General features: G+C 47.8%; 1 protein-coding gene and 1 long non-coding RNA gene across 11 annotated transcripts; one reads left to right on the top strand and one right to left on the bottom strand.

Moving 5' to 3' along the window:
• The first annotated feature begins 156 nt into the window (after positions 1–156).
• CCDC51 (coiled-coil domain containing 51) lies at positions 157–16,831 on the top strand. Of its 10 annotated transcripts, none has more exons than XM_076007375.1 (5): positions 157–503; positions 6,801–6,996; positions 14,179–14,501; positions 15,187–15,351; positions 15,865–16,831. In XM_076007375.1, exons 3-5 carry the CDS (start codon positions 14,187–14,189, stop codon positions 16,615–16,617), a joined length of 1,233 nt encoding a protein of 410 aa, XP_075863490.1. In that variant the 5' UTR covers positions 157–503; positions 6,801–6,996; positions 14,179–14,186; the 3' UTR covers positions 16,618–16,831. The 10 variants fall into 10 exon arrangements, with proteins under 10 accessions (XP_075863490.1, XP_012626618.2, XP_075863497.1 ...); XM_012771164.2 differs by having other exon boundaries at positions 160–503; positions 14,300–14,501; XM_076007368.1 differs by lacking the exons at positions 157–503; positions 6,801–6,996 and adding exons at positions 7,454–7,582; positions 13,170–13,238.
• On the bottom strand, positions 2,998–7,456 carry LOC105874927 (uncharacterized). Its single transcript, XR_012921452.1, has 4 exons — positions 7,348–7,456; positions 7,212–7,267; positions 7,044–7,131; positions 2,998–3,363 (listed from the first exon to the last, which is right to left on the bottom strand). It is a non-coding gene; the product is annotated as an uncharacterized LOC105874927 (long non-coding RNA).
• Positions 16,832–16,962: the final 131 nt, after the last annotated feature.

Genomic DNA, 16,962 nt, shown 5'->3' with positions numbered 1-16,962 from the left:
GAGCCCACAGGCCAATCAGCTGCCAGCCGATGGGCGCCAAGGATGACATACATCCGAGCGCGCCGCCCCGCCCCGCCGAGTCCGTGCCGGCCTAGGTTGCGCCCCGCCCCTCTCCGCCCTCCGGGGCCAGCGCGAGGATTCAGTACAGCTGTTGAGGACTCGGTGCGCGGTGATCCCAGTTACCCCGGATGGGAGTCTGAGGTGCGCCAGCCCCACTGCACGGGGGGCTCTGCGCCCCCTTCCTGTCAGTCTCGTGGAGTACAGAACCGCGCGGGGGCAGTCTGCTCTGACATTCCCACCTGTTGTGCTCGAGTCGAGGCAAGCAGCATTCAGGGATCTGGTCTCCGTGGCCTCGCTGCCCTTCCGCCAGACCCACCTCTCACATACCCAAGTCTCTCTTGGGAAGGAAGCTGGGAGAGTAGGGTTGGGCGGAGAGTATGAATAGAGCTGTTGTGAGCAGACATCTTCGGGAATAGTAAATATCTGAAATGCGTGCATTTGAGGTAGGTCTGGGGAGGAGGAAAGTGTAAGGAGTGATCCCGAGAAAGGCGTGCCTGTGTGGGGACTGCTTGGGCTGTTAACAGTCATTCCTCTGAGAGTGCAGGAATGTTTTGTCCTAAGCTTTGGTTGCATAGAGGTGAATGAGGCTCAGGTTTAGGAATACTCACTGTAAGTGACACCTGGGCTGTCCTACAGGTTGAATGAAACTTAGCAAGATAAAGAAAGAGGTTGGAGGCCATCACAATAGACTACTCAGATGAGGATTCAAGACTGAAAGGGATCTAGTCAAAACAGAAGTCTCGAAAATTAAATTTTAAAAATTAAAAAATTAATATATTTTTAAAAATTAAAAAAAAGACTGAAAGGGAGACCACACAAGTGCTAGGTAAGAGTTATCTATGGCCAAGAGAGAAGGTAAGGCTTTACAGAGGGATTTGAACTGGACTTGAGTGCCGGACAGGATTTTATTGGGCAGCAGTGGTGTGAAGAGTTAGCAGCAATAGGGAATTGCCATTGGAGGTTAACAGGAACAAGACTTTTGGTTGTTTGCTCAGAGCCAAATTTAGCCTGTGAGTGACCTGTGAATGTTTGTGGAGGCATTAAATAAAAGGGAGATTGCTGTTAGGGCCTAGAATGCCTAAGGAGTTAAGAGTTTTAAGCAACTGGTGGGTTCTCTCAGATAGGTGCCCAAATGTGGAATGCTTAATTGCTGCAGCTTTCTGGTCCTGGAAGTAGACGGGATTGTTCATTGTCAGGAGGGATCAGGTTCCTCCAAGTAAAAGAGTGGTAATTTGTTCTCAGGGGCAGTGTGCTCACTGGTGCTCAGAAGGGTTGTTTTAGCAGCACAGGGATGGGTGCCAGCTGGCAACGCCCACAGGTAATGCCTAAAGCTCAAAGGTGCTGCTGGCTGTGCAACTTTCTGGAGAGGAACAAAGCAGGCAAAATCCAATACATTATTTAGTCATAAAACAGGTTTCAATGTACAAAACCTTTTCCAGTCTTGGCTTAGCAAAGTCTCAGAATGGGTCTAAAGTGCTTTTTGAAACTACATCCTCAGAGAAAGGGTAGCATTATTACTGTGTTTCCCTGAAAATAAGACCTACCCATAAAATAAGCCCTAGCAGGATTTCTAAGCATTTGCACAATCTAAGCCCTACCCCAAAAGTAAGACCTAGTGATGGGCGTGGTTACGCAGCCTATCTGTACAACCCATGCATTTTGTTGTGAAGCAGTAAAGACGAGCAGTCCTCATCTGCCCCATAGTGACACCTACTATCCCAGAGGTGACTGGAAAGGTGCGGGCAGCCCCACCAACAAGGTCAGCTCCCCATCAGGTCCCCGCTATCCTGAGTGTGCTGCAAGCTGAGGCTTTGAGGGAAAAATAACACATTCCCTGTAGATAAGCCCTAGGGTGTCTTCTTGAGGAAAAGTAAATATAAGACCCTGGCTTATTTTCGGGGAAACACAGTAGTACTATATGTATAGTTCTGTCAAGGCTCTGGAAGGGAAATCCAAAGATTTGTGCCTCCGAAATGTTTCAGTAAATACACATTTACCATACATTATGATCTCTGTCCTCTACATGTCGGTCAGGAGAAAAAAATGAAACAGGGTAAGAGATATTGGAACTACCATTTTATAGTGACCAGAGAAAAGCTTGCTACTGAGACACTGGTATCATTTCTCTAAAGGGAGGGAATGAGGTGTCCAATATCTAGAACAGTGTGGTAGGCAGAAGAGTTGGTGAAAACACGAGTGGGAGCTTGCCTGAAATGCAGACCATCATGGCTGAAGATGGATGGGGGCAATGAATAGTAGCTATCAGAGGGAAGGGAGTGGGATTCAGATCCCTTAGGGGCTCACTGGTGATCATAAAGACTTTGGCTTTTGCTCTACAAAGCCACTGAAGAATTCTTGAGCCAAGGAAAGTAGGGTTTAGCAAGAAACACTGGGTCTGAGTGAAGATTATAGACTGCAGAGGAGCAAGGGTAGGGGCAGGAAGATGAATTTAGAAGTGATTACAATAATCTAGGTGGAGGATTATAAGATTAGGATGGGGGGATGGTACTGGAAGGAATATGAAGGTCAGATTTTATTTTGCTGATCAATGGAATGTGGGGTATAAGACATGGGAACCCAGCAAGAACCTTACTGAAGCCCTAGTGGAAACGCAATCCTTGAGGGCTTTTGAGATAGTATGGTTCCTAGAGACTCAGGAACCTTTCTCCTTTCCCATTTTTTTTCCTTCATAGTGCATATCATTTGCCCAGCACCCCGGCCACAATAAAGTTCTCTGACAACAGCTATCTGCTGCTACATGCCCCCTTGTCTGCACATAGCAGATCCCTTACATGAACAGATGAACAATTCCATCAAAACATATGGCCACTTAGATATCATAACCAGAGAAAGGTGGGTTTTCTTCCCAAAGTGCAAATTCTTCCACTAACCTCAAGTATAGTATTCCGTTGGGTATATAACCACACAAGAACGATAGCCTTTCAAATGAGCTGGTTTAATTCCAGGTGATACAGAATTCAGGGCACAACAAAGACCAAAGAGCAGACTCCGGCAGGATTCTGGGGTGGTTTTACTTTATTTCACAGCTAAGGTAGGAGTAGCTGAGTAAAAACAGCTAAAGAGATGATGAGCCACTGTATGATTTTTTTTTTCTTTTTTTTTTTAACAAAAGTTTATTCTTAAATGTACAATAGGCTCCAAGACAACACTTCATTTTAGCTATAGGTGGCAAAAGATGTTATGGCAGGGAGTACAGATGTTTAAATAGGAATCAAGGGTCATCATCGCCTCAGGCACAAGGAACAGCTTACTTTTTGCTAGATTTCTTAATTCCACCGGTAGCTGCAAAAGGAAAAAAAAAGTCATAGTTAGGGAAAGATACTGTTCTTATGGTAGAAGCCTCACAGACCTGATGTGGATCCTAGTAAGGCTTGGCTTTTCTTTTTTTTTTTTTTTTAACTGACTCTCTTACTCTCTCTCTCTCCAAGGGTTGGCTTTTCTACTAGGTATTTGCTTTGACACAAGTCTGTACTGCAGCTTCACTGACCTTGTCTATTCTGAGGACAGGTAGAATGAGAATGAAGCATAGGCACAAGCAATGACTGTGCACTGGTCTGGATCTATACTTGTGCACCTCACAGATTAGCTCATTTAAACCTCATGGCTTATCAATGCATTTTACGGATAAGTCTTAGCTGTTCAAGGTTATAAGCTGGTATGTAATCAGCCAGGATTCCAACCTTGACAGTCTGACTACAAAGTTCTTAACTGCCACATTACACTACACTACCTTCCATATTATGATCCTGGCATCTGGTTTATTCAGTATCTATATTTTACTCAATACTTTTATTTTACCCAATTTACAAACGACAATATACACCCAATAGGTAATTTAAGAAATACAAGCCGGGCACGGTGGCTCACGCCTGTACTCCTAGCACTCTGGGAGGCTGAGGTGGGCGGATCACTCAAGGTCAGGAGTTCAAAACCAGCCTGAGCAAGAGCAAGACCCCGTCTCTACTAAAAATAGAAAGAAATTAATTGGCCAACTAAAAATATATAGAGACAAAATTAGCCGGGCATGGTGGTGCATGCCTGTAGTCCCAGCTACTCAGGAGGCTGAGGCAGAAGGATTGCTTGAGCCCAGGAGTTTGAGGTTGCTGTGAGCTAGGCTGATGCCACGGCACTCTAGCTGGGGCAACAGAGTGAGACTGCCTCAAAAAAAAAAAAAAAAAGAGCTGTAAAGAAGTGGGTAAAAGACATGAAGAGAAACTTTTCATAAGAAGATGGACTAATGACCAAAAAACATAAAAAAATGCTCAATGTCTCTAATCATCAGAGAAATGCAAATCAAACCCACAATGAGATATCATCTAACTCTAGTGAGAATGTTTTTTTTTTTTTTTTTTTTTGAGACAGAGTCTCACTTTGTTGCCTAGGCTAGAGTGAGTGCCGTGGCGTCAGCCTAGCTCACAGCAACCTCAAATTCCTGGGCTCAAGCGATCCTTCTGTCTCAGCCTCCCAAGTAGCTGGGACTACAGGCATGAGCCACCATGCCCGGCTAATTTTTTCTATATATATTAGTTGGCCAATTAGTTTCTTTCTATTTATAGTAGAGACGGTCTTGCTCTTGCTCAGGCTGGTTTCGAACTCCCGACCTCGAGCGATCCGCCCGCCTCGGCCTCCCAGAGAGCTAGGATTACAGGTGTGAGCCACCGCGCCCGGCCTTTTTTTTTTGAGACAGAGTCTCGCTTGTTGACCAGGCTAGAGTGAGTGCCGTGGCGTCAGCCTAGCTCACAGCAACCTCAAACTCCTGGGCTCAAGCAATCCTTCTGCCTCAGCCTCCCGAGTAGCTGGGACTACAGGCATGCGCCACCATGCCAGGCTAATTATATATATATATTAGTTGGCCAATTAATTTCTTTCTATTTATAGTAGAGATGGGGTCTTGCTCTTGCTCAGGCTGGTTTCGAACTCCTGACCTTGAGCAATCTGCCCGCCTCAGCCTCCCAGAGTGCTAGGATTATAGGCGTGAGCCACTGCGCCCGGCTTGAGAATGATTTTTATCAAAAAATCTCAATACAACAAATGCTGGCATAGATGTGGAGAGACAGGAACACTTACACACTGTTGTAGGACTGCAAACTAGTACAACCTCTATGGAAAGTAGTATGGAGATACCTCAAAGAACTAAACGTAGAACTACCATTTGATCCAGTAATCCCACTACTGGGTATTTACCAAACGAAAAAAGGACATTCTATAAAAAAGACACCTGCACTCATGTTTATAGCAGCACAATTCACAATTGCAAACAACCCAAGTGCCCATCAGTGCATCAGTGGATTAATAAAATGTATACATACACCATGGAGTACTACTCAGCCTTAAAAAAAGCGGTGAACTAATACTTCTTGTAACCTTGATGGAACTGGAGACCATTCTTCTAAGTGAATTATTACAAGAATGGAAAAACAAGCACATGTACTCACCATTAAATTAGAAATAATCGAACAACACTTATGTGCACATATGGAAATAAAACTTATCAGAAATCAAGCGGGTAGGAGGGGGAGTAGGGGATGAGTAAATTCATACCTAATGGGTACAATGCACTGTTTGGGTGATGGACACACTTATAACTGACTCAAACTGTACAAAAGTAGTTTACGTAACCAAAACATTTGTACCTACGTAATACTCTGAAATTAAAACAAATAAAAATACAACAGACCGGGCGTGGTGGTCACACCTATAATCCTAGCACTCTGGGAGGCCAAGGTGGGAAGATCATTCAAGGTCTGGAGTTTGAAACCAGCCTGAGCAAGAGTGAGACCCCATCTCTACTAAAAATAGAAACAAATTAATTGGCCAACTAAAATTATATAGAAAAAATTAGCCGGGCATGGTGGCGCGTGCCTGTAGTCCCAGTTACTCAGGAGGCTGAGGCAGAAGGATTGCTTGACCCCAAAAGTTTGAGGTTGCTGTGAGCTAGGCTGACGCCACAGCACTCTAGCCTGGGCAACAAAGCGAGACTCTGTCTCAAAAAACAAAAACCAAAGAAATAGCTGTAAAGTATGCTTAATATAGGAATGAATATCCACAAAAGCTGCGACAAAATAAACCTTAAAATATTAGATGATGCTCAATAAGAAACTAGCAGTATAGGGCTTCACTAAGGAATGATCTTTTCCCTGTATAATATCACAGATTAAAGGAAGGTGCAAAATACCCACATCACTCCCCTAGGAATCTCAATACCCAGGCAGTACCATGTGGGTAAACAATAATGGATTAAACCCACTGGAAGAGAGGTCTTGAGAAACCTGGATGACACTCTCACCACGCTCAGTGTGGCCCACAATGCTCAAACAAGGCACAGGCAACTGTAGAGCAAATAATCACTAGTTTGACAAATGCAAAGCATTTAGGAAGTACATAAAGTATTAGGATTGCTGGGCTTGAAATGTAATGAATTTCTCTTACATAAGGGAAAAGAAGCAAAGGGGTTAGTTTATAAGAGTATATGGATGCCAAGGAGCCTGGACTTTGTCTTTTAATCGAGGCACACCCAGAAGTGAAAAGACTCAGGACACAAAAGCATTTACCAGAGACAATATGAGCAGTAAATTTTAAAAAGTTGTAAGTCAAATAATATTTAAGCAATAAGACAGAGTGTAACATGAATTTGGGGCAAGAAATTGTGGAAGATATTTAGACATTTAACTGTTATGAATCTGTGTCAGAGGCAAATTTTTGTGTTTCCATTTCTGCAGCTTCCTTAAGGAGTAGAATCCCAGACTGCATAGGAGAGAGACTTCGTTTCCAGTCCTGGTTCTGGCTCTCGCCCCTTTCCACTGCTGCAACTCTAAGACTGGCTAGGGCTGTCCACCCCAGCAGACATCAGGACCTAAGACCTCGAAGTTCACTAACGTGTAGGAAAGAGACACATCCGAGCCCTCATCGCACCAGGTGCTCAGGCATTTGTCTGGCTTGAGCGCCATTCAGCCCCTACTTACCCAGGGGGCCCTTCCCCGCGGCCTTCGCTTTTAGCTCCTCGAGTTTCTTCTGCTCCTCTTTTTGTTTCTGCTTGAACGCCTTATCTTCCTAGAAAGAGGCAGAGCGGGTTCACTCCACGCTGGTCTCAGTCCCTCCGCGCCTGCCCCCACCTCCGCGCCCGCCCTCACCTCGTCCATCTCCTTGGTCTGCTTCTTGGGCTGTTTCAGGGGCTTTTTCTTGCCACCTGTGGGCGACACAAACACGGTTGGCTTGTCCCCACCGCCGGCCCCCGCCCCGCGTTCCCCGCCGTCCAGGCACACTTACCTTCGCGGCCGGACATGGCGCCGCCGCCCCTTGCCCAGATCCTGCCGCCGGAAAAGGAGCTTCTGGCCCACCCCTACTCCTATACCGCGACGCGAACCCGCTGATTGGCTCCTAGTCAGGAAGTTGAACTTCCACTACCGGAAGCGGCTCTGAGGGCGGGCACTAACGGGTCAGAGGGCAATTGAGTGGCAGACGCTTGGTCGCGGTTGCTGCTTGGGCTCTGTAGGCGCGCCAGGTACGAAGGGGGAGGGTCTTTGTGCCAAGGTAGAATCCAGAACCGCGGGTGCGTGGGGGATACTTAACCGGAAGACACCAGGCCTGTGACTGTGCGCTGGAAGAGCACTGCAACACTGCAGTATAGGAAAGGGCAGGTGCAAAGGCCTGGAAGCTAGGTTCGTTCCTCTGAGGAAAGCACAGCGTGGCTGGACGGAGATGGGGGAGGTGGTAGAAGTGGGCGGGAGGTCGATCACCGGTGGTCCTAGAGCTTTGGAAGCCTCTGCAAGTTTAACGTTTAAACAGTAAGAGTCAGTGAAACAGGAATTAGGGGCAAGAAATTGTGGAAGATACTTGGAAACTTAACTATGAATCTGTGTCAGAGGTAAATTTTTGTGTTTCCATTTGTGACCCTAGAGCTTTGGAAGCCACTGGAAGGAGTTTGGGTTTTATAATATAGTCAGTGGTGCAACTGCGAATTCTCTTTATTCAGCCAGTACATTTTTTGTTGAGTATGTAGGTAGTATTCTTTTTTTTTTATTATTTTAAAATTTTATTTGTATAAATTTATGGGGTACAGTGCAATTTTGTTACATGGATATATTGTATAGAAGTCAGGACTTTTAGTGTATCCATTACTGGAATAATGTACTTTGTACCTATTAAGTAATTTCCCATCATCTTTTTTATTTTTTTTTTTTTTTTGAGACAGAGTCTCGCTTGTTGCCCAGGCTAGAGTGAGTGCCCTGGCGTCAGCCTCGCTCACAGCAGCCTCAGACTCCTGGGCTCAAGCCATCCTCCTGCCTCAGCCTCCCGAGTAGCTGGGACTACAGGCATGCGCCACCATGCCCGGCTAATTTTTTATATATATATTAGTTGGCCAATTAATTTCTTTCTATTTATAGTAGAGACGGGGTCTCGCTCTTGCTCAGGCTGGTTTTGAACTCCTGACCTTGAGCAATCCGCCCGCCTCAGCCTCCCAGAGTGCTAGGATTACAGGCGTGAGCCACCGCGCCTGGCTTCCCATCATCTTTTTAAGTGATATTCTAGACATTGGAGATACAGCAGTGAACAAAACTTCCTGCCTTGGCAGAGGTGAGACAGACTATAAGCAAAGCAGATAGGCGGCATACATATTGCAGGTCATGTGATAGGTGCGTGGAGAAAGGAAAGTGATTAAGTGCTAGGGTGAGGGTGGGATGGTGCTATCAGATAGGGTGGTCTGGAAATACCTCCCTAAGATCTGATGTTCGAGCAGGACTTGAAGAAAGGTGAGGAAACAAGCAGCACAGATAGCCTAGTTATCCGTGTGTTCCAGCAACATCAGGAAGGCCCATGTGAGTATACGGGAGTGAGGAAAGAGAGACTAGTGGGAGAAGAGATCAGAGAGGAGTGAGAGCCAGGGGGTAGATTCCCTGTAGGCTATGGAAAAAAACATGGCATTTACTGTGAGAGAAATGGGAAACAGTTTTAGGATTTGAACAGGGAAAGACATGGTTTCACCTGTGTTTTGAAAGAACCACTGGCTGCTCTGTTGACAATAGATTGTAGGATGCTGGAATAGAAGCAGGGAGACTCCTGTTGGGAGGTTCTTGGGATAATCCAGGCAAGAGATGGTCATTGGGACCACTTGGTAACAGTGGCAGAAATAAGAAAAGAAAGGGGCTGGAAGTGGTGGCTCACATCTGTAATCTTAGCTCTCTGGGAGGCCAAGGTGGGAGGACTGCTTGAGGTCAGGAGTTTGAGACCAGCCTGAGCAAGAATGAGACACTGTCTCTACTAAAAATAGAAAAATAGGCCAGGCGTGGTGGCTCACGCCTGTAATCCTAGCACTCTGGGAGGCCAAGGCGGGAGGATCACTCAAGGTCAGGAGTTTGAAACCAGCATGAGCAAGAGTGAGACCCCATCTCTATTAAAAATAGAAAGAAATTAATTGGCCAACTAAAAAAATATATAGAAAGAATTAGCCAGGCATGGTGGCGCATGCCTGTAGTCCCAGCTACTTGGGAGGCTGAGGCAGAAAGATTGCTTGAGCCCAGGAGTTGAGGTTGCTGTGAGCTACGCTGACACGGCACTCTATCTCGGACAACAGAGAGACTCTGTCTCAAAAAGAAAAAAAGAAAAATTAGCCAGGTGCAGTGGTGAGTTCCTGCAGTTGCAGCTACTTGGGAAGCGCAGGAAGATCACTTCAGCCCAGGAGTTTGAGGTTGCAGTGAGCTATGATGACTGCAGCACTCTAGCTGGGGTGAGACTCTGTCTCAAAAAAAAAAAAAAAGGAGGTGGAAGGATCCTAGTCCTGGATCTAGAAAGCCAGTGAGAATTGCTGATAGATTGAATGTGAGGTAGGAGAGAAAGTGAGGAGTCTGAGATGATGTGAAGTTTTTAGCCTGAGCATTTCGATTTGAGGTTGCTGTCGACCAAGATGGAGAAGGCTATGGGAAAAGCAGGCTTGGGAGGAGAACATCTCCATTAGATTTTCAAGCATAGATATGATTTGGGCAGTGTGATAAATGAGCCTGGAATGCTGAGCAGAGGTCTGGGCTGGAGAATTCTATTCCATTCTATTCTTCACCTCAGCCTTCTGAGTAAGTGGGACTATAGAGTCTCACTATAACAATAACAGCTTTATTGACATATAATTTTCATATCATACAACTCACCCATTCAATGTGTACGACTTGGTGGTTTTTGTATATTCACAGAGCTGTGCAACTACCACCACAATCAGTTTTAGAACATTTTCTTTCTTTCTTTTTTTGTTTTTTTGAAACAGAGTCTCACTGTGTTGCTCCGGCTAGAGTGCTGTGGCATCAGCCTGGCTCACAGCAACCTCCAACTCCTGGGCTCAAGTGATCCTACTGCCTCAGCCTCCCGGGTAGCTGGGACTACAGGCATATGCCACTATGCCGGGCTAATTTTATATATATGTATATTTTTTAGTTGGCCAATTAATTTCTGTTTGTAGTAGAGATGGGATCTCGCTCTTGTTCAGGCTGGTCTCAAACTTCTGACCAAGTAGCTGGGACTACAGGCATGCACCACCATGCCCAGCTAATTTTTTCTATATATTTTTAGTTGTCTATGTAATTTCTTTCTATTTTTAGTAGAGATGGGGTCTTGCTTTTGCTCAGGCTGGTCTTGAACTCCTGATCTTGAGCCATCCTCCTGCGGTGGCCTCCCAGAGTGCTAGGATTACAGGCGTGAGTCACCATGCCCGGCCAGTTTTAGAACATTTTCACAGGTGAATTTTAAAGCCACAGGATTGGATGAGAAAGGAGGCTGAGCACCGAGCCCTGGGGTACTACATTGTCCAGAGGTTAGGGAGATGAGTGGGGATTGGAAGCCAAGTGAAAATGGCATTTGAAGGAGGAGAGAGCTATCATGACACGTAGGCTGCTGATGACGAGGCAAGTGAGGTGAGGACTGAGAACTGATCATTGGGTTTAGCAGTGTGAAGGTGACCTGGACAAGAGCAGTTCCAGTGGCATGGTGGCCCACATCAGAGATGGTTAGACAGAATGGGAGAAGAGGAGCAGAGACAGTGAGTTCAGACAGCCTATCAAGGAGTTTCGTTATAAAGAGCATAGAGAAATGGGGCAGTTGCTGGAGGGATGTCAGATAAATTACTGAGCAATGTCTAAGGAGGGGAGAAGACTTAGGACCTGGGACATGGGTTTATCTTCCCTAGGAACCTGGATTTTTCATCCTGAGGACCACGAGAGAAGGTGGAAATGGGGTAGTTGGGAAGATGTGGTGGGAGTTTGTGGAAGTTCTCTTCCAATTTTTTATTATTTTCTTGGTGAAAAATGAAGCAAACCATCAGGTGCAAATGAGGATGAAGTACAGATGATGGAAGTTAGGAAGGGTCAGTTAGTAGGAGACAGCCATCTACATAAGAGTGGGAGAATGGATTTGGAGGGGTGAGATTCTGAACTTGGCTCTCAGGGCTCTGCTTCACCCCCTGTCCAGCCTCTTCTCTGCTTTTACTTTCCAGCTACACTGGCCGCCTTTCAGCCTCTCTGCCTTTTCCCTTTGCCAGGAAGAGTCTTCCCCTTGCTGCTTGAGAGGCCTGTGAGACATCTAAGTGGGGACAGCATGGGGGCTGAGAGATCGGCCTGGAGGGTGGGATGGTGTGGTAGAGAGGCTGAGAGGAGGGACAGGAGTGGAGAAACAACTTGGGAGTTATTGACACATTCTCTTATGAGGTGAATTCCCTGCTGTCACCAAGCTTATGTTCTAGTGGGGGGATGGGAACCACATAAACGAGGAACTGTGTGTCCACCAGGAGGAAAATAAAGCAGGTAAGATGGTCAGGGAGGGAGTGGTCAACAAAGCTTTACTGAGAGGTGACATTTGAGCAAAGACGTAGATGTCAGAGTGAGCTGAGCAGATTTTTGGAGGAAGAATAGTGTAGGTGGAGAAGATGGCAGCACTTAGTATGTCAGGGTAGCTGGAGTGGAGTATGGTGATAGAAGGATGAGGAGGAGGGCTGGGAGGTACTGGGGCTTATTGGCCACTGCTAGGACCAGTGTTCATGCCAGGTGAGATGGGAGCTGTTGAGGGTTTTGAGCAGAGGGACGTAGTCTGACTTACAGGATAACAAAGCCTGTGGCTGCCGTGTGCAGAACAGGATGTGGGGCAGAGGAGGAAGCCAAGATTGCATAGCTATAGCTGTCATCTTTGTCAGGAATGGGTGACCTTCCTGGGATCTAAGAGTGGGCAACTGGTAGAGGAGAGACTGGCCGAGGAGTCTGAAGGTTGGAGGAAGCCGAGAGGGAGCAGTGGTTTCAGAAAGAGAGGGTGTTGAAAGCTGCAGAGAGATGGGAGTAGAAATCTGAGAAGCACCTACTGGATCTAGCAAGGTGGAAGTTTTGAGGGGCCTCAAGGAGAGTAGCCTCAGTGGTGGAGTGGGATCGAGAGAGAAGGAAGGTGAGGAAGTGATGCCATCCGTGGCGGAGGGACACCTTTCTGCTGTGCTTGTTTGGTGGGACTATGGGGCTGCAGAGCTGCATGCTTTATTTGCTTTGATGAAGGATGCGTGTGCAGGGCTGGGTGCCGTGGGTACTGGCGTTGAGGCCTGGGAGACTGGCCCGACTGCTGGGGCATGGATGAAGTGCATGCACTTCTTTGGGTATGAAACCCAGCCTCATGAATGGTGGTCATAGAGATGTCCTGTTTTGTAGTTCTCAGCTCACGCCCATTTTGACCAGAAGGCATGTCCCTACCAGCTTTGTTTTCAAGAGGCCCTAAGCATCTCCAAAGATAGCTCTCAGTACAGCACAATGGGGAGGAGGCTGGGATGTTATGGGCGGCTGGCTTTTTGTTCCACATCACCTTACTTCAGGAAGCTCCTTTCTGTTCTGTACCTGGAGCTCCTCCAGTCTGTCTGCCTATCCCTGCTCCCTCTGCTTTGCTTCCCCACGCCCTGTACCTGCCCCCAGCATTTCTTTCTCTGGCCTGGTCACTTGGCCACCAGGTGTCGCCCTGGCAGCCAGGATCAGTGCTTCTGGCCTTTGAGGTGTGGTTTGTCCATAGGAGGGTGCTAGTGGCCCAACTTTTCCCCCACGGGGGAAAATAAGTCACTTGGCCCCCTCTTCGGGAATCTTCAGAGCCACTGGTGCTTTTGGACTGAGGCAAGGCCTGACTCTGGATAATGGGAGAGTCCCTGAGATGTTCAGGTAATGAGAAGTAGGAGTTGCTAGGGCCCAAACAGCAAAGCAAGGTTGAAAAGGGAAAGATTATGCCATGTGGAAGCAGGTGATAGTTAAACAAAAAAAAGAAAAGAGAAGAAAAAGGAAAGATTAAAGAAACCTAATCCGTTGAGCAGTGACTAAGGTCGGAGAGGAAGGAGAAAGCTTATGGAAGGCAGGAAATGTGAGATGGGAGTTAGTGGTCTGAAAAGTCTGGAGGTGGAGGGCAGAAGGAGAAGGGCAGGTGTGAACCTAAGAGAAGTTGTCCTCTGTGGTGAAAGCAGTTCTTTTCCCCGGGAGGAAAAGAGGAAACCTCCCAGAGGAAAGCTGAGAGTTTGCCTTGGGACACAAATGACCTGTGTCCTTTTGTCCTCAAATACAGTTGAAACTCTGCTTTTCCAGTGCTGAGGCGGCCCTTGCAGTGTCTGGGAAGTTGGTTTTGAGGGTCTTCTACAGAAATGAGCCAGGATCTTAATCTTCCCTGAACTCCCCACAGTTCCACAACTTCCCAGGGAGTCTTCATGAATCTTTGTGAGCCTTTGTCAGCAGGGACATAACTTAGGCTTGAGAACTTTCTTTCATATCAGAAAACTGTGCACCAGGATTCTCATCCAAGTCACAGCAGAGAGACCTGAGAGATGTGGGCAGGTGGGTGGAATGGGAGAGTCTGGTTGTGTGGCATGGGGAGGGAGGTGGAAGGCATGATCTACATAAGTTCTTCCCCAAATGTGTTCCATTGTCCAGGAGCACCCAGGGAAAGCCTGAACACCCTCTTGCCACAGGGGCTGCAGCCTCTGGACCCAACAGAGTGGTGCTCCGTCTACATGATTTTAGTGGAAATTAGTCTGAGCTGTGCCTAGGCCTTGAACCTGACTTTTGTCCAGCCTTTCTCCATTATGAGCTGATCTGTCTGGCATCCTCCTCACAGATCTCCCGATGACAGGGTGCAGCCCTGTGTTTGCCATGCAGCACATCGTGGGTGGGTCCCACGTACTGGTACGGAGGGGTCTCCTTGGAAGGGACCTCCTTATGATCAGGACTCTCTGCAGCCCAGGCCCCAGCCAGCCTGGAGAGAAAAGACCTGAAGAGGCAGCAGCCCTTGGGCTGTATCACCGCCTCACAGTGCTGGGAAGAGCCCTGGGGCACAGCCTTCAGCAACGAGCATCCTCCACAGCCAAGACTTGGTGGGACAGATATGAAGAGTTTGTCGGACTCAATGAAGTTCGAGAGGCCCAGGGAAATGTGACTGAGGTGAGGAGGGAGCTGGGGAGGTTGGCCCTGTCCTCTGTCTTGGGAAAGGTGGCGTGGTGGCTGCTGCCAAACAAGTCATCAGCCATGTGGTGCTGGGAAGCCACATCCAGACTTGCCTTTTCTTTTCTTTCTTGAGACAGGGTCTCACTCTCGCCCAGGCTGGACGGCAGTGGCATCATCATAATTCACTGCAGCCTCAAACTACTGGGCTCAAGGGATTCTTCCACCTCAGCCTCTGCACCTCAGGCCACTGCACTGCAGCCTGGACAACAGAGTGAGACCTTAAAATAAACAAACACCATAGTAATGCCTTTCATGGTGTTATACAGCATAAGTAAGGCAACACGGGAAGTAGCGTAGAAATATAGGTTCCTTACAGTGGTTTGTATCCGGCCAGAGTTGACTAGGTTTGGTGTGTATATTGTTTGCTGTTTTCAGGTTTCTCAGGGGCATGTTATTTCTACTTGAATGGATTAAAAATCTGGTGATTCTGATGGGCGTGGCCTGGGGCTGCACTTTGAGTACTACTGAGTGAGCCAGGATTAGTATTTAAGGGAGTTTATTTCCACCCTTTGTAGCTTACACCCCAGTGACCTCTTCTTAGTCACAACCTTGTTGGGAATGGAGGTGAGCCTGTGTGGGGGTAAAGAGAAGGGACAGATGGCCTCCGTTGTTCTCTCTGCAGGCAGAGAAAGTGTTCATGGTGGCTCGAGGGCTTGTCGGAGAGGCTCGAGAGGACTTGGAAGTTCAGCAGGCCAAGCTGAAGGAGGTGAGGGACCGCTTGGACCGTGTCTCCAGGGAGGACAATCAGTACTTGGAACTGGCTACTCTGGAGCACAGGATGCTGCAGGTAGGCACATTGGGAGGCAGCCCTTTCTCACCTGGACAGTGACTTTGGTCTGGCAGATCATGGAGGGGCCAGGTGGGAACCCTGGTGGACAGAGGCCAGAAGCCCCTATGGAAGGACAGGGCCTCAGGCTTCCAGAGCCTGTCTGCCCACTTCTTTCTATAGTACTAAAGTCAACAGTCCAGGGCACTAGACTCTGGGACCTAGATTGCTAAGGAGGGAGTCCCATGGAGGGGCTGGCCCAGGGAGTGCCAGACACTTTCCTTCCTATAGATAACGTTTTGTAGATACCAGTCCACCTCTGGACAAACCCAAGACTGCTCAGGTGGGAAGATTATGCAGCTTACTTTGACCACTCCTGATTCCTTTGCTCCCCCCACCCACCAGGTTTATGCTGCCTTCATTTGTTCAGCATGTGTTTATGGAACATGTACTCTGTGCCAGGCACAAGGTAGTGGTGGTGGCTAAGGCTGGAGGCCCACCTTGCACCCATGTAACATAGCTTTGCTTCTGCAGGAGGAGAAGAGGCTTCGCCTGGCTTATCTGCGTGCAGAAGACTCTGAGCGAGAGAAATTCTCTCTCTTTTCTGCAGCTGTGCGGGAAAGTCATGAGAAGGAACGCACAAGGGCTGAGAGGACCAAAAACTGGTCCCTCATTGGGTCAGTCCTGGGGGCCCTGATCGGTGTGGCTGGCTCCACCTATGTGAACCGCGTTCGGCTACAGGAGCTGAAAGCCTTACTTCTGGAGGCACAGAAGGGGCCTGTGAGTCTCCAGGAGGCCATTCGAGAACAGGCATCTAGCTATTCCCTCCAGCAGAAGGACCTTCACGACCTCATGGTGGACCTGAGGGGCCTGGTGCACGCTGGGCCAGGCCAGGCCTCTGGGTCACGGGCAGGTATTTTCCCCACCCGAGACAGAGACACAGATGTCCTTTCAGCTGCCTTGAAAGAGCAGCTCAGTCATTCCAGGCAGGTCCAGTCATGTCTAGAAGGTTTACGAGAACAACTTGATGGCCTAGAAAAGACTTTCAGTCAAATGGCTGGGGAGGTTCAGCTTGCAAAGGCGTTACCCACAGGCCTGGTGGAGCCAGCAGACAGGGCACTGCCCAGCTCCTTGCTGGAACAGGGGAGCATGATGTTGGCACTGTCGGATACGGAGCAGAGGCTAGAAGCCCATGTCAACAGGAACACCATCTACAGCACGCTGCTCACTTGTGTGACATTTGTGGCCACACTGCCTGTGCTCTACATGCTATTCAGGGCCAGCTAGCCCCAGGACCATCCTCTGGAGTGTGGATTTAGTTTGAGAATCCCAGCAATGAGCTGAGCTGGGGCGCACACAACCTCAGCCTGAAGGAGCACCATCTGTGTGGCTCACCAGCAGGCATACTTTGCTTTGTAGGCAACACTCATTTATATTAATTACCAAAACTTTGTGCTAATGTCCAATTAAAATGTCTTAAGTTTTTATTTAAAACAATTTACTTCAGACTGAGTTTTGTTCCTTGGAAATTGAGATCCATGACTCGAAGATTGGGCCTTGAGTTAGTGTCATCACCCCTTTGGTTCTCACATCTCTTGGTCATTTTTTCAGGACTGTTTTGAATGTCTCCTG

The sequence above is a fragment of the Microcebus murinus genome, chromosome 1 (assembly GCF_040939455.1).
Source record: "Microcebus murinus isolate Inina chromosome 1, M.murinus_Inina_mat1.0, whole genome shotgun sequence".
Taxonomy (NCBI): domain Eukaryota; kingdom Metazoa; phylum Chordata; class Mammalia; order Primates; family Cheirogaleidae; genus Microcebus; species Microcebus murinus.
This window is presented reverse-complemented; position numbering and strand designations above follow the sequence as displayed.